Genomic DNA, 24,618 nt, shown 5'->3' with positions numbered 1-24,618 from the left:
ATTATTATTATTTTTTATATAAATATTTTTTATATCAAAGATAGGTATGTATGTTCAAATGCTTAGTTAAGACTGGTAAAAGTCAGAGCGAGGCCCAGATCCCTGCATCATTCACATTGGAGTGTGTAATGGAAGTGAAAAGATCGGGCATCAAACATTTTGCTCCTTTTCTCCACCCTGCATGTCAAGATCTGGACCATGACTGCTGATTGAGAAATGATGAGGGCTGGAGACCCGCTGGAAAACACACTGTAGGTTTATTTTTTCTTCTTTTCTTCTTCTGTCCTCTCTCATCGTCCTCTACTTTGCATCCATCTGTCTCGTCCTCTGTGCTCCTTTCAGCGCCAGCCTCCCTGCTCTCCTCTATCATGCTCACTAAACTAGGCACAGCGGCTTTTTCTCTGCCGGCCTTTTGTCCCTGCTCAGGGAGACGTTTGGCACACAGAGGATCGTGTTACAACTTTCATTTCCTGAATGTTTTTCTTTTTTTTTCCTAGCATGGAACCAAGAAGGGTATTTTATCCGGTTCTGCGGTATAAAGATGAAGGGCAAAAGGGAGGGGAGATGGCAGCTCATATTCGGGGTGCTGTCACTCCAACTTCGCCAAACAAATAAGTGGACATATAGCTGCAGGGAAGTAAGGAAGGTATGGCTGCAGAGATGTTTGGGCTTGGCCCAGTATGTTTAGAAAGGAGAGGGTCCTTGAGCTATTTGTGAGCCCCATGTTGGGTGAGGTGATGTCCCTTGGGAGTGTGAGTTAGATTTCATTATCCCATATCCCATACCCCTTTCCTCTTGTTGTGTCTGCCACGCCTGCCCATCCCATAGACAGCCTCCAGCCAGAAGTGGTGTTTGCTTGGGTTTTCATGAAAGCTTTAGAGCGGTGGAGGGTATCAATTATTGATCAGGTTGAGATATAATTCCTATCATGTGGTATAGTAAACCCAGTGGACATTCCTGTGAAGGCCAGTGAGACTGACTGCTGTTTATCAGCTGACATGAAGTTGTATGACATCCACATCAGCGGTGTAGTGCATCAATTGTGACTTACCCCCACCACTTTGTCCCGTGAGCCGAGTTCTAGTCGGATTTCGGTGATGAGGAACGTAGTTCCGGTTACTGGGTTAAAGGGTTTGACTTCTCAGAACAATATGCGTTCAAAAGAGTCGCCTGTCCATTGTTGTGTATGTGTTATACCCCCCCCCCCACACACACTTTTTCCCGTGAGCCGAGTTCTAGTCGGTTTTCGGTGATGAGGAACATAGTTCCGGTTACTGGGTTAAAGGGTTTGACTTCTCAGAACAATATGCGTTCAAAAGAGTCGCCTGTCCATTGTTGTGTATGTGTTATACCCCCCACACACACTTTTTCCCGTGAGCCGAGTTCTAGTCGGTTTTCGGTGATGAGGAACATAGTTCCGGTTACTGGGTTAAAGGGTTTGACTTCTCAAAACAATATGCGTTCAAAAGAGTCGCCTGTCGATTGTTGTGTATGTGTTATACCCCCCCCCCCCCCCCCCCCCCACACACACACACACACTTTGTCCCGTGAGCCGAGTTCAAGTCGGATTTTGGTGATGAGGAACGTAGTTCCGGTTACTGGGTTAAAGGGTTTGACTTCTCAGAACAATATGCGTTCAAAAGAGTCGCCTGTCCATTGTTGTGTATGTGTTATACCCCCCCCCCCCTTTGTCCTGTGAGCCGAGTTTTAGTCGGATTTCGGTGATGAGGAACATCGTTCTGGTTACTGGGTTAAAGGGTTTGACTTCTCCAAACAATATGCGTTCAAAAGAGTCACCTGTACATTGTTGTGTATGTGTATGTGTATGTGTATGTATGTGTTATATGACATTATGGAAAGCAGGAAGTGAACAAATGTAACAGTTACTGATTGTAAAAGTACCAGATGGATGGGTAGGATTTAATAAGCTTTGCTTCTTCCTACTCCTTTTGGACATGTGGAACTGTGAACTGATTATGTGATGCATTCAATTGTAATCTGATGCATGTTCAAATGAAATAAAACCATTACCATTACTGTTTTTATCTTGTCTCTCCAAAGTTATTTGGATATCCGATTCTCCACTATCAAACCTGGGTTTGTCTCCAGAATATGAATAATTGCTATATGTTATATAGCTTCCCGGCATATTTCTTTTTTTCCTACTTTCTCTTGATTACCCGTGTATTTTATCTAAGTCCTTATCTAAGTCCTTGTAAGGTAATGAAACCTTCCCCTTTCACAACAAGATAATGTACATAACACTGTCCTTCATTTGACGTACAACATGCTATTTAACACCTTAAAGTCAGGGTTAATCAGCGGTCTACTCCTCCGCCTCCATGTCTTCTTCTCTTTCTTCGTCGGGGTGATCCATCACTCAGCTGGCCGGGAGACAGAGATGAATATTTCTTTCAGCTCAGTCACATAGTAGCTTCCTCTCGGATGGTCGGTTTCCTACTCTTGCGGGTTTTGAACTTGTGGCCCCATCGGAGTAACTAACCTTTTTTGGGTCATATATCATCAGACTCTATAGTGTAGGAAATGGGCTGTAGTCTATTTATTTTTTATTTCTTCACTTTCTCACGGCCCATTTGCAAAGACAAAAAAAAAAAAAAACGGTTGTTTACATTTTCCAACTTAAACAGACACTCCTTTGAACGGGAGTGTAGAAGTGGAAGTCTTTGAAAATGATAGGATTACCACAAAACGGTACTTCTGAAAAGCATAAGATATGCACACGAATGTGGATTTGTGCAGTCTGGGCACGCACAAATATGTCACGGTCAACAGTAATGGCGGAACACAACATTGTGTAAAACTGTACTGAGTACTGTACTTACAAAGTCTTCATTCCCAAAGTTTTTGCAGATCTGTGTGGCCGGGAATTACATTGCTGCCTGTATTAGGGATGAGCATAATAAATGAGGGATCAATGAATTGATCAGGAATAATTGAGATGATTGTTTGAATTTGATTTTTCACCATAATGCAGTTGATGTAAAGTGGAGTGCACTACAGTCTAGACTAGCTTTTGGTTTAAAGAACATTAACAGCGGCTGCATTGCGGACGAGTGGTTCAGAGACCCGGTTCAATTCCACCCTCGGCCATCTTTATGTGGAGTTTGCATGTTCTCCCCGTGTGCATGTGTGGGTTTTCTCTGGGTACTCCGGTTTCCTCCCACATTCCAAAAACATGCTAGGTTTATTGGCGACTCCAAATTGTCCATAGGTATGAATGTGAGTGTGAATGGTTGTTTGTCTATATGTGCCCTGTGATTGGCTGGCGACCAGTCCAGTGTGTACAGACAGCTGGGATAGGCTCCAGCACCCCCGTGACCCTCGTGAGGATAAGCGGTAGATAATGAATGAACATGATTCCAACAGTAAAATATGGTGGGGGTAGTGTGATGGTCTGGGACTGTTTTGCTGCATCAGGGCCTGGAAGACTCACTGTGATAAATGGAACCATGAATTATTGTGAATATGCAAATATGGGTTGCACGGCGGATGAGTGGTTAGCTCGCAGGCCTCACAGCTAGGAGACCCGAGTTCAATTCCACCCTCGGCCATCTCTTTGTGGAGTTTGAATGGGTTTTCTCCAGGTACTCCGGTTTTCCTCCCACATTCCAAAAACATGCTAGGTTAATTGGCGACTCCAAATTGTCCATAGGTATGAATGTGAGTGTGAATGGTTGTTTGTCTATATGTGCCCTGTGATTGGCTGGCCACCAGTCCAGGGTGTACAGACAGCTGGTGAGGATAAGCAGTAGAAAATGAATGAATAATAATAATAGAAGAGAATGAATGAATTGATAGTTAGGATAGTTGAACAAGGAAGTAAAGTCAAACTTTCTTGTCTGTTTTTATGTAGAATTTCAAAAACCAAAGGAAAACCTTTTCCTGTTTTACCAGATTGTTGTATGCCTAGCTTCCGTTCTCCTCTCTTGCCCCCCCCACACACACATACAGTATGTATACACACAATGACTGCATGTGCCTCTGGGCCAGGCAGGAACATTGTCAGATCCATACATCATTGGTAAGAAAATCTCTCTTTACCCCCCCTCCGCTTCTCTTCCTCCCCTCTAAAAGGCAGCCTGAAAAGATCCTTTTGTCCCTCATCACCCTCCCTCCTTCCCTTCATCACCCCCCCCCCCCCCCTCCTCCTCCACCTTGTGATTATGGATACCTGGCTGGGATTGTGTCACACCCCGGGCTCCTGTGTGCGCCAAAGCTTTATCTGCCGTCAAACCACGTATGAGGGCACTCACCCCAAAAAGTGTTAGGTTCCTCATAGATCACATGCACACACCCTGACGTTGCCAGCCAAAACGCCAATGTAGCCAATGTATTGGCCGACGGCGCGGGCTCATGCTCTGCATGTTTATTTACACACGTCCAAGCCCTTCCTGCTGTTGATTTAGAGCCACTGCCACTTTACAGCCATGACAAATTAAATGCCCCGTTGACGACTGGAACCCTGTTTGCCATCAGCAGCTGCTGCTGTTGGCAACGATGAACCCAACCTGCCCTTTTTTTTTTTTTATCATTAGACACATGGTGGCTTATACTGCACATACATTTATAAAAGACACATTTCTCCTATTCGGAAACAAGGGATTTGAGAGTGATTAGAAGCGTAATAACCGGTTTCCGTATCGGATATAAGTTGAGTCTCTTGCACATCCTGAAGGTGACTGATGGCGCGGTATACTGTCATGTGGCCCCCGCAACGCCTGTTTAATCCCGACTGTGTCTCTGCTCTGCCTGACTTGTTGTCATTAGATTAACAGGTATGAAGAGTCCCTTTGGTGGCTTTGTGATCACCTGTTTGTTAATTTGTGAATATTTTAGCCACACTCTGGTGCCAAGAGTCGGAGACTCCGAATGATGGGATCATCACAAGCTTGTCCTTTGACTTACATAAAAGTATTGAGATGTTCCATGAAGAATATACTGTCCTCCAAAGTGTTTCCTATGATATGTTGACCTCATAGCTTAGTATATTTATTCAAGCAATATGCCGGACCTTTTCCCACTATAGCGCATATAACTTTGCATTGTTTTTCCTTCACCAAACTTTTATAGTAAGACCCCGTTGTGCACAATCATGAGTCACGGTCCTCACTTAAGACTTTGAACATAAGGAGCAGTAATTTGTTGAATATTTTAAGTGTAATAATAGCGAAGGTCAGGGAGTAATCGGAGCTAAACATCAGCTTTTACTGCAGTTTTTAGAAGCTGTAACAAATCTGAATGTTGACCGGTTTTAATTTAGTTAAATTGAACTTGTTAATTTAATTAGAAAAGGCCGTGAAGGCGTTTCATGGCCACTAATTCACTATAACCATTTGCTGCCTTGTACTATACTACTCCAGCTAGTAATTGAGCAATCCAATGCCACAAGCTCTGCCATTTTTTTAAAAAAAGACTTTGGTAGGGACATAGAGATGCGGCGCCCCGGGATGCACAATAGCCGCAGGCACCCCTTCCACCCACTGACCCCCCAAAATGAAGCAGGGTGCTGAGTCCCTGCAGCCCTGCAATCTTTGCAATCACGCAGTAATGCTAACAGCAACTGTTTCAGATTATGCTCAGGAAATCCTCAGTGCTCTCTGCTCAAAACAATTTACTCTGACATGAGTGTGTGTGGGGGGGGGGTGGCGGGGTGTGGTGTGGTGGGAGATATATGTCCCCTACATATTCTGATCACTACATTCACTTATTACTGTTTATCATCTTTATTATTTTTATGGTTTCTGTTGAATTATTTAAAACATTGTATTCAATTGTGCTTAAATATATATATTTAGTCAGGCAGTGAACTTGACCTTTATCTTGTGTTTTTTTCCCCTTCATTTTCCTGGAGCATGTTTGCCATTTACGTGTGAGAAATCCACTGCTTTAAAGGTTGAGTACTGACTCTTTCCCATGGCCCGGAACCAATAGAACAAACTCAGTGAGTGCAAAGAAAACATGGTAAAAAAAAAAAAAAAAAAAGATAAATTTTAAATGCAAAAAATAAAAAAAATGGTGTTTACACAGCAGCCTCCTGACAAAATACTGCAAATGTGTACATTTCATTCAGGACTCTGTTTACACTATAGGCTTTCAGTGAATAGACTTTTGCCTTCACAATAGATGAAATGTATAATTAATCAAATAAAGCACCGGTTTTACACACAACTTCATATTCAGATTGCTTTCTATTTTAGAGAATAATTCACAAAAAATAATATAAATGAGACAAATGCATTTTATTTGAATCTAATGGCATGACCTGACTGGAATTTTTTTTAAAAATATATCATAAATTAAGCAAATGGGTATAATCCACTTAAGTGTTCCAATGAGATGTTTTAAGTCTTGCTGTTGTGTTTTTGTTTTTTTTGTTTTTTTACATGTAAGAGATAATAAAACCTCCTGTCAGTAGAGAATAATTCACAAATACATTAAAACAAATAATATAAGTGAGACAAATGCATTGCTTTTTTGTTTTATTTGAATCTAATGGCATGACCTGACTGGAATTCTTTTAAAAATATATAATAAATTAAGCAAATGGGTATAGTCCACTTAAGTGTTCCAATGAGGGGTTTTAAGTCTTGCTATTGTGTTTTTTTTTTTTTTTTTACATGTAAGAGATAATAAAACCTCCTGTCGGGGTGATATCCAGATTTTAAGCGCATAAAGGGATTTTGTCGTATATCAAATGTAACGACAAACAAGTCAGTCTACATAATAAGCTACAATAATGTTATTTCTTACATGAATCTGATACATTTACCAGTCCTTTTTTTTTCTTCGTCAAATAAAAACCAGCCCCCAGTTTTAAGAGCCCAAATCCACAAGACTGGAGGTTAGGGGTCCCAACAAGGAGTCCTGGAGCTGATGCGGGTGTCCGTGCATGCCGTGCACCGGCTGTGGGGCTCCCAGGCCGGGCATGGAGTACGCGGAGGCCCCCGGGTGGCCCATGTTGCCCTGAAGTAAAAGCGCTGAGTTCTGGTCGGGGCTTTGAGGGGGGGAAAACTCGTCCTCTGAGCTGGACATGAGAGACTTGCCTCCATCCAGCGGGGACAGTTGGTTCTGTTTGTTGCCGCCTGCGTTGCTGTTTTCGCTGTTCTCTCTGGAAGAAATGAAGGCAGCGTTACTCGGACTTGCATGTTGGGATTTAGCTAAGATCTGGAGATAGTTTGCGAGGCAGGAGTGAGGTGTTTTTTTTAGTCAATAACGTAACAACTTTATTTATAAAGCACTTCAACAAACAACTACAGTTAAATAAGGAAAATACAGTAAAGTAGAGTTGTACTAAAATAACACAAAAATACAATACAGCGAATAAAAAGAGTTAAATTCTCATATTATAATAAAAATACAGTTTTATCTTAATAAATCAAATTATAAAATGTGATTTGTGGAGTAAAAGAAGCAAAAAGTAAATAAACATTTTGTACTTCCGGGCAACTTTTACGCATGTACATCTAGTTTTTTTCAATTTTATTTTATTTCTATGGTATTTCTATGGTGGGAACAAGTACCTTTCTTTGGCCTCGGCAGCTCTGTCCCTCTGCCGCCTGTTTTTGAACCAGTTGCTGACCTGCGTGGTGGTCAGTCCGGTGGCCTCGGCCAGCTCCCTCTTCTCCCGCGGAGACGGGTAAGGGTTGTGCGTGTACCACTCTCTCAGGACCCCCCTGGACTTCTCCTTGAAGCAATAGCTGGTCTCCTCGCCGTCCCAGATCGTACGCGGCAACGGGAATTTCCTCCTCACCCGGTACTTCCCCACGGCTCCCAGCGGCCGGCCTCGCAGCTTCTCCGCCTCCACGTAGTGCGCCTTGAGCCACAGCTGCTGCAGCTTGGGGTGGTTGTGCGGCGAGAACTGGTGGCTCTCCAGGATCTTGTACAGCTCCCTGAAGTTACCCCGGTGGAACGCCACCACCGCTTTCGCTTTGAGGACGCTCTCGTTCTTGTGGAGGTGGTCGCAGGCGGGGAGAGACCACAAGAAGCGTCCGAGCCTCTCCAGGTTTCCGCCCTGCTGCAGCACCTCGCACACGCACGCCACTTGCTCCTGGGTGAAGCCAAAAGAGGGTAAAATAGACATGATGCCCCGGCTCACTCCACCCTGGGAAAATCCAAAAGCTGATTTTTATTTCTTTTTTCTTTTTAGTCGCGATGCAATCCTTCCGCCTTTTTTCCAAAACCGGCCTTCCTTACGATCCACTCCTCTTCACTCTTCCCCGCTTCTCCTGCGGATTTTGGATGTTGATTGTTGGGACAATTTGTTCCTGCTTGGTGATATGTCAGGCTTAAAGGGAGCCCTTGCGTTCCGGTGATTGGCTCTCTCTCTGCCCCTGCACCCTGTACAGCAGAGCTGGACTGACTTTGCAGCTCCGTTTCCTCCCCAGAGGCAGTGCGTCAGGGGCTGAAATAGGAGCGCCTCCACCTCCCCCCACCCCCCACCCCCCCACTGCAGCAGCTCCTAAACACTAATCAATTATTACAGACCTCTTATAGGCCGTATTAACATCTTTGGAGGAGGCATTGTTTGGACAAAAAACTACCTCTATCTTATTGTAAACAAAAGAAATACAACAAAAATCACCATATTGTTGGGAGTTTTGTGTTATTTTATCTGGAAGTGTGATTTATTTTGCACTTATATTGGCTTATTGCTATTGGAAAGCTTATTTTTCTTTAAAAAAATGCCATACTCAAACACAGGAAGTAAACAAACTTTAAATGACAAAACGTAAAGCGTAAACATACAATATACTGTACTGTACGGTGCGAATTAACTATCAGCCATAGACATGAAGGGGAAAGGGGGGGGGCTAAATAAGCTCTGCTTCAGCCTACTTCTTTTCAGACAAGTTGCATTGAGTAAAGATAATCCATGCAAATTACGAAGAGTGTCTGAAACATGTAATGTATAGAAAACCGGAAGCGTGTCACATCTAAATGAATTCATGACACCAATACATTGCAGTGCTTCTCATAGATAGAGGGGCGGGGCCACACAACCCCCCCCCCCACCCCCTCCTCTCCCATTGGTGTCAGGGTGACTGTGTGAGTAAACTTGGAAATTGACCCTGCAGCAACTGTACTTTTTGACCAGATAAATCAATAAATATCAGGTGCTCAGTAGTATTTCAGTTGGGGGTGTGGCAAAAAATAATGCCCCCCCCCCCCTCCCAAGGGGATCATAACAGAATATAATGGAGAACCAATGTGCTATTAAAGCCATCCAAATATAAAGAGAAAGTAGTCAGCTTTTTAAAAGTATATTTGTTTGTTTTTTTCATATTCTTTACTCTTATTATTATTATTATTATTATTCAGTAACAAATAGTGAGAATAATCGGCATAAAATAAAATATCCTGGTGGAAATTATTCACTATCATTCACTCCAGTGCCATTTTATTGTGGGTGGGTGGGTGTATTTTGACTATTTTCTTTGTGTCTAATCTTGTAGTGCAGCATATAGCCCCCGGGCTGCACTTTGGACACCGCTGGCTTGCATATAGGAGGCCCTTGTAGACAAAAGTCAACACCCACCTCCCTTAATTACATACAGATTGTATTGCATTCCCACCTTTTCACAGTCTAATAATTACCATGGCCGTTTATTTTATGAGGTGATATAATTTAATAAGTTCCTATGATAGTTCAACTTTGGTGTTGGAGTCTTTATATGAGAAACCACAACTTGCCTGAATTGGCCCATATATGGACCACCGTGTGTGTGTGTGTGTGTGTGTGTGTGTGTGTGTGTGCAATGAACTCAGTGCAAACAAATGACATTCAGAATTACACATAAAAAAATAATGTCCCATATTTGTATTATTGAATATTCCCTTTTTTTGCTCTTGGATTCTCTGGCCCCATTTGTCCCCGGGATTTAGACCCGGCACCATAGTCGTGGCTCCATGCAGTGTTTTTTCGGTGGGCTGAAACTCTAAACCGATCCATTAGTAAATGAGTTCTGTGCCACACTGCTCCTTGCTGCTGCAGTTGTTGGTTCCAGACTCATGGATCACGTTTCTTTGTCTGCACCATGTAGACTCTTGAAACCGGATTCCTTTTTTTTTTAATAAAAGGAGCAGAGTTCTAGCCCAAAATGGAAAAGAACCATTGTAGAATTTTTTTTTAATTAGGATTTGTTTTGCACAAATATACGTTTTCATAATGTAGTTATTGAAGTAAAAACGAAAAATCATTTTCAAAGTTTCTATTTTTATATAATTGACATGCAGACCGATGCACAAGGGGAGGGGCTATAGTTGCTTTGCTCAAAGGCACCTCAACAGGGAATCTTTACATGAAGTAGATTAAATTTCCATATATTTCCAATGCTAAATTCTTGCAATAATACTAGTAATTATTATACTAATACTAATAATAGTCTAATATTATTAGTACATTTAATGTTTTAATAGTTATTATCATTAAGTTTGTTGTTTAAATAATCAACAACAGACCAGATTGATGCAGTGGGAAAAAAAACCAATGTAATTATTTATTTGTCCACTGCAGTGCAATCTGCGCATGTGTGTATGAACATCACGTGCACGTTGCTGGGCAATACAAGAAAAAGGATCTCTCACGGCTAGCCTGGCTGTGTAAAAAAGCTCATGGCTCCGGTAAATGAGCTGTCTGATGAGCAGCTCTCGGGTTTCTCTAATATCTCTACCACATTGCGACGCGCCTCCTCCTTTAACCCCAACAGCCCAGGGGGCCAAATTATTTCAAGATGTCGACTCTCCGCCTCCACTTCGGCCACGGCCAGGCCTTAAGCCTTCCCTTTTTACCCCTCATAGTAATACAGTACTTTTTTGGTGGAGACTCTGGGTAACTAATCGCTCATGAACGACACCATACCTGCCAGTGACTTCAGTTCAAAAAATAGGTTCTGTTTTAATTAATGGCTTTATTTTTACACTTTATTTTGCCATTTTAGTGCTTTCAATATGTGGATTATTCTTATCATATTATAATAAAAAAACGCCACTAATTTAATTTTATTAAATGTTAATTGTCACAACGAGGTATAGCATGTTTGCACTCAGCGTTGCCTTGGAAACCAATGAAATGCTACATTTCACTCCAGTCGAGGAGAGGGGGGGAAAAATATAAGAGAGTCTCGACTTGGGAACACACAAGAGCACGCTTCATAAAAACGTCACCATCAAAAGGGTTCCCATTATAGGAGGGTTTATGTTTGTAAAATATGGAGGAAAAGTGAAACGGCCCACAGATGTTTTTTTTTCACTCCATCTAAATCCAAACTGCTATTTCAGCTGCATTGAGTGGACGAACGCTGCTGTTTAAAATTAGACCGATAAAGTCCTACAAATGTGACTTTTTTAATTTATTACTGTGGAGAAAAAAAAGCCAAATAGGAATTTTTATCGTCATGTGGAATTGACAAATCAATTAATGGTCAAATAGTATGTATTTGCTTGAGTGCTCTCCATGTCCCACATTAAAAAAAGGCCCTCAAACACAACACACAACTGTTGACATGAGTGAGTTAAATGAAATTGGAGCTGCAATTATCAGCTTAACAGAGTTTCCTGTCATGTTGGAAAATTAGACCTGCTACAAGTGCGTTGGGCTTCGACCCCCCCCCCCCCCCCCATCATCAAAATCATTACGCATTTCCTCCAGAGGGGCCGACTCCGCAAATGCATCGCAATTACAGCCCTGCGCGTTTACTGCCCTGCGGTCCGTAAACACACCACAAGCTAAGTATTTTGTTAGGGGAAGGGAGGGGGTTGTTTTTTAAGGGGTGCAGGATTGCCGAAATAAACAAATTGCACAGGCTGATAAATAATATAAACAAACACAGGGATGATACTTGTGGAGATCATGTTTGCATGCTGGCAGGGAGGGGGCGCCATCTCCAATAGTAACCCCCCTTTTGTGTGTCTGTTTTCCACTTTTGCCTTTCCATGAACTGAAAGCAGCACAGGTTCTTTTATTTATTCCACATGCTATTGTTCCTACAAACAGGACCTTCTCGCAGCCTGGGGAGAACTAAACTCTGCATCTGCCGGGAGCAGCGGGGGAAGCGGGCCCAGTAGTGGTGGGTCTGTATGAGCCAGGCTGGTACCCGCCGACCCCTGCCCTCTCATTAGTGGGACGTGGAGCAGTGGAGTACCGTGCTCCACAGGTCATGTTACATATGGCTTGCAGTCTGCTGCGCCGCATTAAATGTCAGCTTTGAAAGCATCTGAAAGATCAGAGGTCAGTGTTTTTAATAAGGCCGGGGGTTCTGGGGGGTTCCCTGCTTCTTTTTTTTTTTTTCCTGCATTTGTTTTAAAAAATATGGATAAAACAGACTAGGATGTTCATGAGAAATTCATTCATTCATTTTCTACCGCTTTCATTCATTTTCTACCGACAAACAACCATTCACACTCACATTCATACCTATGGACAATTTGGAGTCGCCAATTAACCTAGCATGTTTTTGGAATGTGGGAGGAAACTCCATGCAAACTCCACACAGAGACGGCAGAGGGTGGAATTGAACCCCTGGTCTCCTAGCTGTGAGGTCTGAAGGTCTGAGGCTAACCACTTGACCGGCGTGCAGCCCAGCTAACTAACATTCATTCATTTTCTACCGCTTTTTCCTCATGAGGGTCGCGGGGGGTGCTGGAGCCTATCCCAGCTGTCTTCGGGCGAGAGGTGGGGTACACCCTGGACTGGTCGCCAGCCAATCACAGGGCACATATAGACAAACAACCATTCACACTCACATTCATACCTATGGACAATTTGGAGTCGCTAATTAACCTAGCATGTTTTTGGAATGTGGGAGGAAACCGGAGTACCCGGAGAAAACCCACGCATGCACGTGGAGAACATGCAAACTCCACACAGAGATGGAATTGGGTGGAATTGAACCCTCGTCTCCTAGCTGTGAGGTCTGCGCGCTAACCACTCGATAGCCATGCAGCCCACATTATTATTATTATTAATCTTCTTTTGTCTCTGGTATTATACGGGAGCCAGGCAACAACATTTTGTTGGCTATTTCACTGCTGTGTTATTGTGCAATGACAATAAAGGAAGTCAAACAACCATTCACACTCACATTCATACCTATGGACAATTTGGAGTCGCTAATTAACCTAGCATGTTTTTGGAATGTGGGAGGAAACCGGAGTACCCGGAAAAAACCCACACATGCACAGGGAGAACATGCAAACTCCACACAGAGATGGCCGAGGGTGGAATTGAACCCTGGTCTCCTAGCTGTGAGGTCTGCGCGCTAACCACTCGACCACCGTGCCACCCGTTCATGAGAAATAAACTACAATAATTATGTTCCTTTCTCCCCGCATAGGCGCCGAGATGAAGTCGGATTCCCTGCGCCTCCCTGCGCCTCCCGCTTGCTGCAAATGGGATATTGTTCAGGCCTATACAAAGCTGTTTTCAGCCTCTTCAATATTGCAGGAGGGGGGGGTCACCTGATACCTAACAATCAGCTAATCCACTGCCCATGGCGACGAGGTCACCTGTGCACAGGTAACTTTATCCCGGCCTCGCCCTCCCTTCCTGCTTGACTCACCCGTTTGTCTCTCTCCCTCTGTGTGCCTTCGCTCCAACAATGAGCACAGACAAATAGGCTCTGTTTATATGCACCATCGGTTCGATCACATCCTTTGGCCAGAATGTCAGCGCTGCAGGCGCTCTAAGGGTGAAGTAAAATAGCAAACGTGAAAACCCGGCCTCTTTCTTATCTTTATATATGTTGTTTTGCTCGGGAAAAACACACATTCGGTGGGAATTTGTGCATTTACAGATAATCCCCCGAAGCCATGTGAGGAGTCGAGGATCTCAGCGTCTGTGAGTGACAGCACCTCAGATTCATTCTTCCACATGTCGGTTGCAGAGAAGAGCAGTGGGGGGATGTTTGGCCTTCGCTCAAGGGAAGGGCCATTGGATGGGGCTGCGTGGAGCTCAAGACCCCCCACCCCCAAAAGGCTTTACCTCTGGAAATCTCATTGCTGTTTATTTGAATTACAGGGGCTGAGATGAGAAAAGGAGGGCTAATGAAGTCCAGGTTTCCAGGCATGTGCAAACAATCATGGCAAGGTTTTTTGCAGATAGAGCAAGCAGCAGGATTACAGCAACGCTTGCCCCCCCCCCCACCCCAAATGCCCCAATCCTCTCAGTTTGGCTACTTAAATGACGGAGAAGACATACATCTGTCATTAAAACACACGTCATGTCAAAAAGCAGCAAAGATTAAAAAAAATCCTTTAACTCTTTTTATAAATATAAACTTTTATTGCAGTACTGAGATTTAGAAAAATACATTCACATAATTTCAGATAACAAACATATACGTCAAACTAAGATTTAAAAAAAATGCCCTTCACTAACATTTAGTATATGAAGTTAAAGCACTGATGAATTGGGTAACCAAAAAAAATGTGATGCATTCAGAGATATGAATGCTGTTTCTTGGCCGCAAAGGCTGAAATGTGCTATTATGGTCATGTATGACAGGGAGAATGAGGCTCCTGTGGTTTTAAAAAAAAAAAAAAAAAAAAAAAAAAAAAAAAAAAAAAAGTACAGGACCCACTTGACAAATGGCCTCCACATTCTCTTGTCTCATTCTAATTTGACACCCAGCAAATATTCCAGTGACAGCAATGGTGGAGGTGATGGTAAAATCTCTGAATCTGAGCTGTTATTGCCTTCAAATAGCAGAGCTTCAGTGTTATTCACTATGAAAAAAAAACAAAAAGTGTCCACAACTGTCTGACGCCATGCAAAAAAAAATAATAATAATAATTTTTTCGCCCCTTGTTGTTCTCACTGTAGGTGTTTGCATTTGCAGAGTCACGTTAAACCGAAACACGATCGAGCGTAGCATCATCACGCCTATTTAACGTAGCGGCAGGCATTATAAACAACATACGATCGACATGTGAACCCACAGTGTGACCTTTTCATTCACTGTTGACGCCAGTGCTTGAAAATAGCATTCACTTGCTGAAACGTGCCCATTTGTCCATGCTCGTCAAACCCTAGTGTCGTGCCCGTAGTGTCGTGATGGTAGTGCAAACCCATAAAAAAAAAAAAAAAAAAAAAAAGGTACACTCATCTTTGAGACCGGAGAGGCAATTTAAGGTGCTTACTGAAGGGCACTTTGTCGGAGTTGAGCAGCTTTTTGTGTGTTGAATGACTTATTGTTTTGTACACGCATTGCGCGGTCCTTCAGTAAAAACTGGCCCACTTCCACAGACAGGCACCCCCCCCCCCACCACTGACCTTTTTGGTTTGACCCAGATGACGCATTTAGTTTGGAGGAACATCCTGGTCACGTGACTTGCGGCATGCATGCCAGCACCTGCTTCGGCAAATCAAGTCCACTCAACAGGAAGTAGCAGGTGTTGTTTGTGAAACTGCACTTTTCAACATGGCGTGGATTTTCACAAAATGTGAACGCAACATGTTATTAATTATTATTTTTTTGTATAAATGTCCAAGCCTTCTCTCTTACTAGAGTGCATCTTTAAATAATTTAAGAGTTAAAAGAAATGAATGGTAAAAAAAAAAATGCACACACACACAATAACACACACACACACACACACAAACAAAAGCGTCATCATATCACTGCTTTCATGGACATGAGTGCTTTTGCTTTAAGGTTAAAGGTCAGCCATGTCCTGATCCATCTGCACTGTCTGTAGTTTGGCTAACTCCTTCCCCTCCACGGGTTCCATGTCGCCGCACATGGCCCGCACCATGTCAGTCACGCCCGCCGGACTCGAGCCGTCCGTTTTGTTTTGGGACAGGCTCATATAGTCACTAGTCATGCAGGTGCCCATCAGGTGCGAGGCCTGACCCGCACGGACTTCGTGGTACTTTACGGGCTGCAGATGGTGACTGCTTGGGTTCGTTTGCGCCATCAGCGGCGTGCTAACAGTGAGGGTGGTGTACACGTCAGGGCTGGATGCAGTAACGGCGGGGATTTCTGCCGTGTCCGAGACCGGAACCTGCGTCGATGGAGCGTCTTCAGATCCGGGATTGGAGTAGCCGATATGCACGCCTGGGTCCAAGTGGAGCCCGTGGTGGTACGAGGAGTACACGCCTCCGTCCAGAGGTTCCTTCTTGATGGGCGGCTGGCTGACGCTGCTCATACTGTAGAGGACGGTGCTGTGGTGCAGGGAGGTCATGGTCAAGGAATCATCGCTGGCGGAGCTGACTGCGATATCGCTCAGAGGTATCGTACCTGCGGCCAGACCAGACAGATCAATACACATGTAGTAAATCCCTTCTCACTTCTCATATTGTACAGAAACGCAGCTGTTGTGTGTCTTGCACACTTTCTGTTGTCGGAGCCTGCGGCGCCTCAACAGCAAGCTTCCTTTCAATTAGGTGTGAATTCTCTGCACAATGTCAAAGTAAGTGCATTTTTTTTCCTTTTCTGCGTGTGTTTCTTTCATGGCGTCTGATTCCCTGAATCGCGTTTCGCTCCTCCTCCAACTCTGGAGATCAAAAGCATCGTGATGATGAGTGATGGCGACAAAGGACCACCACTCACTCTTGTTCTTCAGGTCTTGTTCTTCATTTATATTTCTCATATGGGTTTAATTTTGCTGTATTCGATCGAATGCAGGGGTCTCAAACATGCGGCCCGTGGGCCAAATGTGGCCCGCAGGACACAAGTTTGAGGCCCCCGTCTTGATATGAAAGTTTGATATGCAAGTTTGATATGGATGCTGTACGGTATCATGTACCCAGAAAAAAATTATTACGTTTGATTAATGTTCATGTTAAAGGTTAAATAACTGTTAATAGTTATCCTCCCTATCCGTGTGGAAGTGGTAAGTTTTTGGCTATTTAAGTTTAAAGGAAATAACTTGAAGGCTACCGTTTAGGTCGCTAGCTCTCTAGTTTGCGAGTTAGCATGTGTCTCAAGACCCTGCAGTTGCGCAATATGTTGTAAATAAAAAGAGTATAAATGTGACTATAGTCGTGTTTTGTCATGTCTACAGGGCTCTAATAATGCTTTGTTAATTTTGTAGGCGATCTAATGCAGGGGTCTCAAACACGCGGCCCGCGGGCCAAATGTGGCCCACAGGACACTAGTTTGAGGCCCCCGCCTTGATATGAAAGTTTAATGTTAGTGCGGCCCGCGCAAGTTTGATATGGATGCTGTATGGTATCATGTACCCAGAAAAAAATTATTACGTTTGATTAATGTTCATGTTAAAGGTTAAATAACTGTTAATAGTTATCCTCCCTATCCGTGTGGAAGTGGTAAGTTTTTGGCTATTTAAGTTTAAAGGAAATAACTTGAAGGCTACCGTTTAGGTCGCTAGCTCTCTAGTTTGCGAGTTAGCATGTGTCTCAAGACCCTGCAGTTGCGCAATATGTTGTAAATAAAAAGAGTATAAATGTGACTATAGTCGTGTTTTGTCATGTCTACAGGGCTCTAATAATGCTTTGTTCATTTTAATTTTATTTATTTATATTATTTATTTTTCATCGTATTTTGTGTAGAAAAATAAAAATTAAGATATTTGAGAACAGTGGAATGTTTTATCAGAGCTTTTATTGTAGAAAATCGGAACCAAAGCACTGAAAAAGTTTGTATATTTTTCTGTTTTTAATAAATGCGTTTTGTTTCTTTTTGGAAAACCTCATGCGGCCCAGCCTTGCCCAGACCCGAGCTCCAGTGGCCCCCAGGTAAATTGAGTTTGAGACCCCTGATCCAATGTAAAGAACCCACCTTGCGTGATGGATGAGGACGACGACGGCGAAGAAGAGAGCTGCAGTGGAGGAAGGCCGACGTCGCTGTTAAGCAACGAGCTTCCGTCACCGTCAGAGACTCCGCTCGGTACCTGCACCAGACTGTATCCGCCCAGCGAGGAGCTGAACGTCAGCACGGAGGAGCCTCCGTTCTGGGACGCCATGGTGTGAACCCCCTCGAGCTTCACCTGCCCTCCATTCACACAGCCCGAGTAGGAAGAGGGGTACTGCAGGGTCGAATCCTCCGCAGAGCCTCCCAGTCCTTTCTCATGAACGTCCATTCCAGAGCCGCCCAGCAGAACGCCGCCGGACGGCCTCAGAGAATTGAACGCCATTGGTTGGATGCCCAAATTGAGCCCGTTGAAGAGGATGTTCCCGGGTGAGTGGAGGTAAGACGAGCCACCGTTGTGAAACACAGCCGAGGAGGCGCTATTGGTGACCAGGCTTCCGTTGTAGAGCCCCCCGCTGTTGGATGCGGGGCCCATTTTGATGTCCCCAATTTGCTGGATGACGACCCCACTATCCAGTGGCCCCGTTTGAATTGGGAGGCTCCCGTGAGTGATCACGCCATCTGAGGAGTTTGAAAGGGGCCTGGGTGACAAGTCCTCTTGACCTTTGGTGGACTCATCCTCTGTGCTGTGGTTGCCATCAGATTCACTGCGGGGAAAGGAATGTAATGGTAATGGTTTCATTTCATTTCAACGTGCATCGGATTGCAATTGAATGCATCACATAATCAGTTCACAGTTCCACATGTCCAAAAGGAGTAGGAAGAAGCAAAGCTTATTAAATCCTACCCCTCCATCTGGTACTTTTATAATCAGTGACTGTTACATTTGTTCACTTCCTGTTTTCATAATATAGTTTAAGTTATTTTTATTTTGTTTTTTTTAATTTAATGAATTTTTTTTTTGTTTAATTTTTTTTATTGGTTTTATTTCATTTGAACATGCATCAGATTACAATTGAATGCATCACATAATCAGTTCACAGTTCCACATGTCCAAAAGGAGTAGGAAGAAGCAAAGCTTATTAAATCCTACCCGTCCATCTGGTACTTTTATAATCAGTGACTGTTACATTTGTTAACTTCCTGTTTTCATAATATAGTTTAAGTTATTTTTATTTTGTTTTTTTTAATTTAATGAAATTTTTTTTTTTTTTTTTTATTGGTTTTATTTCATTTGAACATGCATCAGATTACAATTGAATGCATCACATAATCAGTTCACAGTTCCACATGTCCAAAAGGAGTAGGAAGAAGCAAAGCTTATTAAATCCTACCCCTCCATCTGGTACTTTTACAATCAGTAACTGTTACATTTGTTCACTTCCTGCGTTCCAAATATATTTTAAGTATTTTTTTTTATTATTTTTAATTTTTTTAATTTTTGTAATGTATATATATATATATATAGCACATCATGACTGGTTGAAGACTCTTCATCCTTGTATTTAGCAAACATCAACTGCTTGTATTGTTTCTTGAATGGGCTCATCGTTGTGCATGAAAGTAGTCAGCAAACATCCAGTCCATTTTCCAGAACATAAATACTCTATCAGTTGGAGATTTGGTGTGTCCAAAACAAAAATCTAAACGCATTAAAAAAACATAATATATGACTTAATAAATCTTTTGCTAGGTTACATTCCTCTATGACTTTGATCTCCTTCCATGTTGCATGTAAGACTTGCCATGGGTCACATTTGTTGCTGTGTTATGAGGCTACACAGCTTTGAAGAGCAGGCTGTGCTTGGGAATGCCTCTTACCTCATGGAGAGACGACCAGCGTCAACAAGCGTGCAACCATTTGGCCGCAATAAATTCTGCTGTGTGATAAAAGCAGCCACCACCAGCAGCACCAGTAGTCGTTGTAGTAGCACAAACAAATGGCTTCAGACATTCTTACACCTTTAAATTTCTACGCCATCATTTTTTACAACTAAATTAGAATACTGAGTTGGCATCTGTCTTAGTTAAAAAGACGCAATGTAGATTTTTAATCATGTTTACTTCTTTAGTAACCTGCTGTCTTAAGACTGATTCTAACAGCTGCACCGCCTTTAAACACCCCCCAGCCCCCACCCTCACACTCTAGCCCCTCCCGGGAACAGATAACACAAGTGTGAATGGCCCTATACAAAGAATATACATATAACATTTTAATGGCGGCCATCTTTAATAGTGTGTGAATTAGAAAGGGAGGGGATGGGGGGGGAGACGGTCACCTCCACCAGGTGTGTATCAACATTGTTCACACGCACACAAGTTAATGAATATGATGCATGTTGACTTATGAGGCATACACACGCATAGCTCATAGAGTATGTATATGGAAATGATTAGTCTCATCCCCACTCATGGATCCCTCATTCAGACTGTAAAGTGTTTCTATGAGTTAAATCGTTGGTTTCCATGCCTATAAGCAAGCTAACACACTTGAAACCCGAGCTGAATGGCAACAAGCGTCATATTTCAAAACACAACAAACGTGCTCCATATTTTTAAATAACTTATAAATATATACTACATGTTCTTCTTCTTCAGTATTGTTTCACAGTGATGCATCATTGCCAGTGAATTATTATAACAAATGTGCTCCATATTTTTAAATAACTTATAAATATATACTACATGTTCTTCTTCTTCAGTATTATTTCACAGTGATACATCATTGCCAGTGAATTATAACAAACGTGCTCCGTATTTTTGTAAATAACTTATAAATATATACTACATGTTCTTCTTCTTCAGTATTGTTTCACAGTGATGCATCATTGCCAGTGAATTATTATAACAAACGTGCTCCATATTTTTAAATAACTTATAAATATATACTACATGTTCTTCTTCTTCAGTATTATTTCACAGTGATGCATCATCGCCAGTGAATTATTATAACAAACGTGCTCCATATTTTTAAATAACTTATAAATATATACTACATGTTCTTCTTCTTCGGTATTGTTTCACAGTGATGCATCATTGCCAGTGAATTATTATAACAAACTTGCTCCATATTTTTAAATAATTTATAAATATATACTACATGTTCTTCTTCTTCGGTATTGTTTCACAGTGATGCATCATTGCCAGTGAATTATTATAACAAACGTGCTCCATATTTTTAAATAACTTATAAATATATACTACATGTTCTTCTTCGGTATTGTTTCACAGTGATGCATCATTGCCAGTGAATTATTATAACAAACGTGCTCCATATTTTTAAATAACTTATAAATATATACTACATGTTCTTCTTCGGTATTGTTTCACAGTGATGCATCATTGCCAGTGAATTATTATAACAAACTTGCTCCATATTTTTAAATAACTTATAAATATATACTACATGTTCTTCTTCTTCAGTATTGTTTCACAGTGATGCATCATTGCCAGTGAATGATTATAACAAACGTGCTCCATATTTTTAAATAACTTATAAATATATACTACATGTTCTTCTTCTTCAGTATTATTTCACAGTGATGCATCACTGCCAGTGAATTATTATAACCTGAATATGGAGTTTCCACTGACAAAAGATCATTCAGGATTCTAGTTTTCACGCCTCACCTTTTGGACTGAGCCTCGGAGGGGTTTCTGTCCCTCTGTCTCCTGTTCTTGAACCAGTTGCTGACCTGGGTCAAGGAGAGTCCGGTGATCTTGGCGAGATTGCGTTTCTCAGCCGGAGAGGGGTACCGGTTCTGGTTGTACAGGTCCTTGAGCGCGTTCCGGGACCTCTCCTTGAAGCAGTACACCGTCTCCTCGCCATCCCAGATAGTCCTGGGGAGAGGGTACTTTCTCCGGATCCGGTACTTGTCCACGGCGCCTAGGGGTCTCCCCCGCGCTTTCTCTGCCTCGGTGTATCGGGCCTTGTACCACAGATCCTGCAGGAAGGTGTGGTTCGACGGGGTGAAGCTGTGGTTCTCCAGGATACTGTAGAGCTCCTGGTAGCGAGCCTGGTGGAACGCGACTAGGGATTGCGCTTTGAGGATGCTTTCGTTGCCGCGCAGCAGGTCGCTCTGGGGCAGGGACCAGAGGAACCGGGCCAGGCGGTCCACGTTGCCGCCCTGCTGCAGCGCCTCGCACACGCACGCCACTTGCTCCGGGGAGAAAGCCAGCGAGGAGGCGGCGCTCACCAGCAGCTCCGTGCGCACCGCGTCCGCGTTGGGTGCCGCTCGCTCCATGGACAACTCGGCCGCCTCCAGCCCCGCAAGCTTGATGCACTCCCGCTCGTCGACGTCCTTCACATTTTCCCTCTTGATTGCATTCGCTGTGGTGACTTCTCCAGCTGAAGAAGAAGACATTTTTTTTTTTTGGTTGCTCAAGGCTTCCCTGGTCGAGTCACTCCTCCCAGCTCGATCAGGTTACCTCCTCGCCATGCGAAGGCGATCGGATATCTGACAGCAGCTGTAAGCAGATACTTCTCCCTCTCTCTACCCCCAAAAGCCTCCCAATGTGACTTTTTACTCCACGCAGACTGCAAGTGGAAGGAGACACGCCGAGGTCTATGCGCTTGAGAGCCACGCTATTGGCCGCCCGAGGCCCCCGGGAGGGAGGAGCGACAAGGATCCAGACTTCCAATGTTTGCTTTTTTTTCCAGCTGTCACTCATACAAGCTCCACGGTTATCGTCCGACAGCGCTGCTCACCTGTGCGAGGTGAGCAGAGCGTGACCGTGGGAATGAACTTTATCGAGGAAGTGTCTGTCTGGTTTACGCAAATAAACAAACTTAAGTCCGAACTGGGAACTCCTGGGGCGGTGGTGGAAAATGCGGATTTAGGCCCGCAGATTTTTTTTTTATTATCCGTGGTATGGTGGCCGATAAGGGAAAACGCGCAAAGATTTTAATACTCAAAAATACTGCAAATGTCCGAAAATGTACACAAACCCTAAAAACAACTGTACTCGGGTGTGTCTTTCCTGGGATCTTTGTGTATTCTGGTAATTTTCAGCATTTGTCCCATGTACAGTGAATTAACATAAACAATAACAATAAACCCATTATTATTATAATTATTATTATCCTAAATCAGGTTACACAGCAGCCTTAAATTGATTGATGTATTGCACTACACACGTCATCAAGGTACTGTTTCATACACAGGTGTCAAACCCAAGGCAAGTGGGCCACATCCGACCCTGTCATATCATTTTATATGGCCCACCAAAAAAAGCCCAAATATGCACTTATCTTTCAATATTGTTAATGCATTTTTTATGCTGTTATCGTTATATTAGAAATGTTTTTGTGACCAAAACCCTTTTCACTGTTTTTCCTTGATTGCATAATTTCAAAAGCAGTTTGTTAGCAAAAAATATTATATACGTATGATTATGACAAATGTATACATTTATGTTGTTTCATTGTGATTTAATCAAAAACTGAATGTGGCCCTTGGTGAAAATCAGTTTGACAACCCTGGTAGTGAAATCCAATACAATAGGTGCATTATTATTTTATTATTATCAGTAGTAGTAGTAGTAGTATTTTACAAATCTAATAATTTCAAATGTAATTATTAATGTATTTTGAATAAACCCAAAAATGATGAACAGAATGTTAGCTTTATATCATATAGTTTCAGTAAAAATTGAGCATTAATGTTCTATTATTACTATGATATATTAGTGTTTATTGTTGTAGGTTTTTTTGCTCACAAATAAATAACATTTCACACATGGTCTGGGTTTTTATTACTGTACTTTAGAGATGTAACATAAAAATGTTAATTATAATATAATGTCTATGTGGCGTTATTCTTGCATTACACATGTATGGTTATTAGCATACGATGTCACTAAATATTTATTGTAAAACTAATAACAAGATTTGATTTGAAATTATGATTGCGCTTCCGGTTCCAAATGACATTGTGGAAAATAAAAAGAATCACGTGACTTTTGTGCGTCTCTGTACAAGTAAAACTATTCCACTTTCCAGGAGGCCTCCGTCGTTGGTGCCGTTGACGTCACTAAAGCGGAACATTACTCGCGTTTCCCATCGGACCAATTTCAATGAAACACATGCACTCGCCGCCGGAAATGTGAGCGGTGAAGCTGCAGGTTCTTCTATAAATCAGTCAATTTTTTTATACTTCTGTTACAGAGAGTAGCAAAAAAAAATGGATGACCAAGGGTGTCCGAGATGCAAAACAACAAAATACAGAAACCCTTCGCTGAAGTTGATGGTGAACGTCTGTGGACATACGCTGTGAGTACTGAAAACAAGCTAGCACTGCTGCACTATTTTACTGTATGGCACCACTTTTAGCATGTTAGCTCCTCAGATATGGTCGTCAAACACCGTTAAAGTCTTTTTGGAAAAATCCAGAGACAGTGCAGTCGTATTATTTATAATAATATCATGGATCATCATCGCAATAAATTACAATATCTTTGAAACATGTGTTTGTTTTAAAAAGTGAAAGTCATATTCCATAGATTATCTTAACACAGAGTGGAATATTTCAGCAATGTATTACATTCATAATTTTGATGAGTACAGCGTACAGTTGATAAAAATCCAAGTTTATTATCTCATAAAATGTAAAAAAAAAAAAGTGCCAAAATGTTCAATGCTGGTTATGGCTCCAATTAGCATGTGATTTGCAAACCTGCTAAACTTTTAACTAGTCTCCTTTGAGCTCCTGAAATCAAATAACTTGCACAATATTCTAATTTATTGAGCTGTGCTCATTTGCTAATCACTGTAGAGCAGGGGTCTCAAACTCAATTTACCTGGGGGCCACTGGAGCTAGGGTCTGGGCAAGGCTGGGCCGCATCACGTTTTCCAAAAAAAACCCAACAAAAACGCATTTATTAAAAACAG

The 24,618-nt window shown here is 42.4% G+C and overlaps 3 protein-coding genes and 1 long non-coding RNA gene across 4 annotated transcripts in view; 2 read left to right on the top strand and 2 right to left on the bottom strand.

The window, feature by feature from the left end:
- Positions 1-13,701, top strand: part of LOC144901689 (uncharacterized) — a 47,646-nt gene extending 33,945 nt beyond the window's left edge. Inside the window, exons 2-3 of the long non-coding RNA XR_013629747.1 lie at positions 190-251; positions 13,353-13,701. This is a non-coding gene — a long non-coding RNA (uncharacterized LOC144901689). The remainder of the gene's footprint in view (positions 1-189; positions 252-13,352) is intronic.
- On the bottom strand, positions 5,478-8,358 carry LOC131140792 (homeobox protein six1b). The gene is made up of 2 exons (XM_058091530.2): positions 7,542-8,358; positions 5,478-7,129 (listed from the first exon to the last, which is right to left on the bottom strand). The coding sequence occupies exons 1-2, from the start codon at positions 8,099-8,101 to the stop codon at positions 6,835-6,837; spliced, it is 855 nt and encodes a 284-aa protein (XP_057947513.1). The 5' UTR covers positions 8,102-8,358; the 3' UTR covers positions 5,478-6,834.
- A 1,586-nt stretch (positions 13,702-15,287) lies between the features above and the next one.
- On the bottom strand, positions 15,288-22,348 carry six4a (SIX homeobox 4a). The gene is made up of 3 exons (XM_058091520.2): positions 21,360-22,348; positions 17,760-18,436; positions 15,288-16,256 (listed from the first exon to the last, which is right to left on the bottom strand). The coding sequence occupies exons 1-3, from the start codon at positions 22,091-22,093 to the stop codon at positions 15,673-15,675; spliced, it is 1,995 nt and encodes a 664-aa protein (XP_057947503.2). The 5' UTR covers positions 22,094-22,348; the 3' UTR covers positions 15,288-15,672.
- Positions 22,349-23,814: 1,466 nt separating this feature from the next.
- mnat1 (MNAT1 component of CDK activating kinase) overlaps positions 23,815-24,618 on the top strand; it is a 49,271-nt gene continuing 48,467 nt past the window's right edge. Inside the window, exon 1 of the mRNA XM_058091528.2 lies at positions 23,815-24,000. Within this exon, the coding sequence (XP_057947511.2) occupies positions 23,912-24,000 (89 nt within the window). The 5' untranslated portion in view covers positions 23,815-23,911. The remainder of the gene's footprint in view (positions 24,001-24,618) is intronic.

Source organism: Doryrhamphus excisus, linkage group LG14, assembly GCF_037039965.1.
Source record: "Doryrhamphus excisus strain RoL-2023G ecotype Guam linkage group LG14, RoL_Dexc_Guam_v1.1, whole genome shotgun sequence".
Lineage (NCBI taxonomy): Eukaryota > Metazoa > Chordata > Actinopteri > Syngnathiformes > Syngnathidae > Doryrhamphus > Doryrhamphus excisus.
Note: the sequence above shows the minus strand (reverse complement) of the source record. Positions and strands in the feature narration are given on the sequence as shown.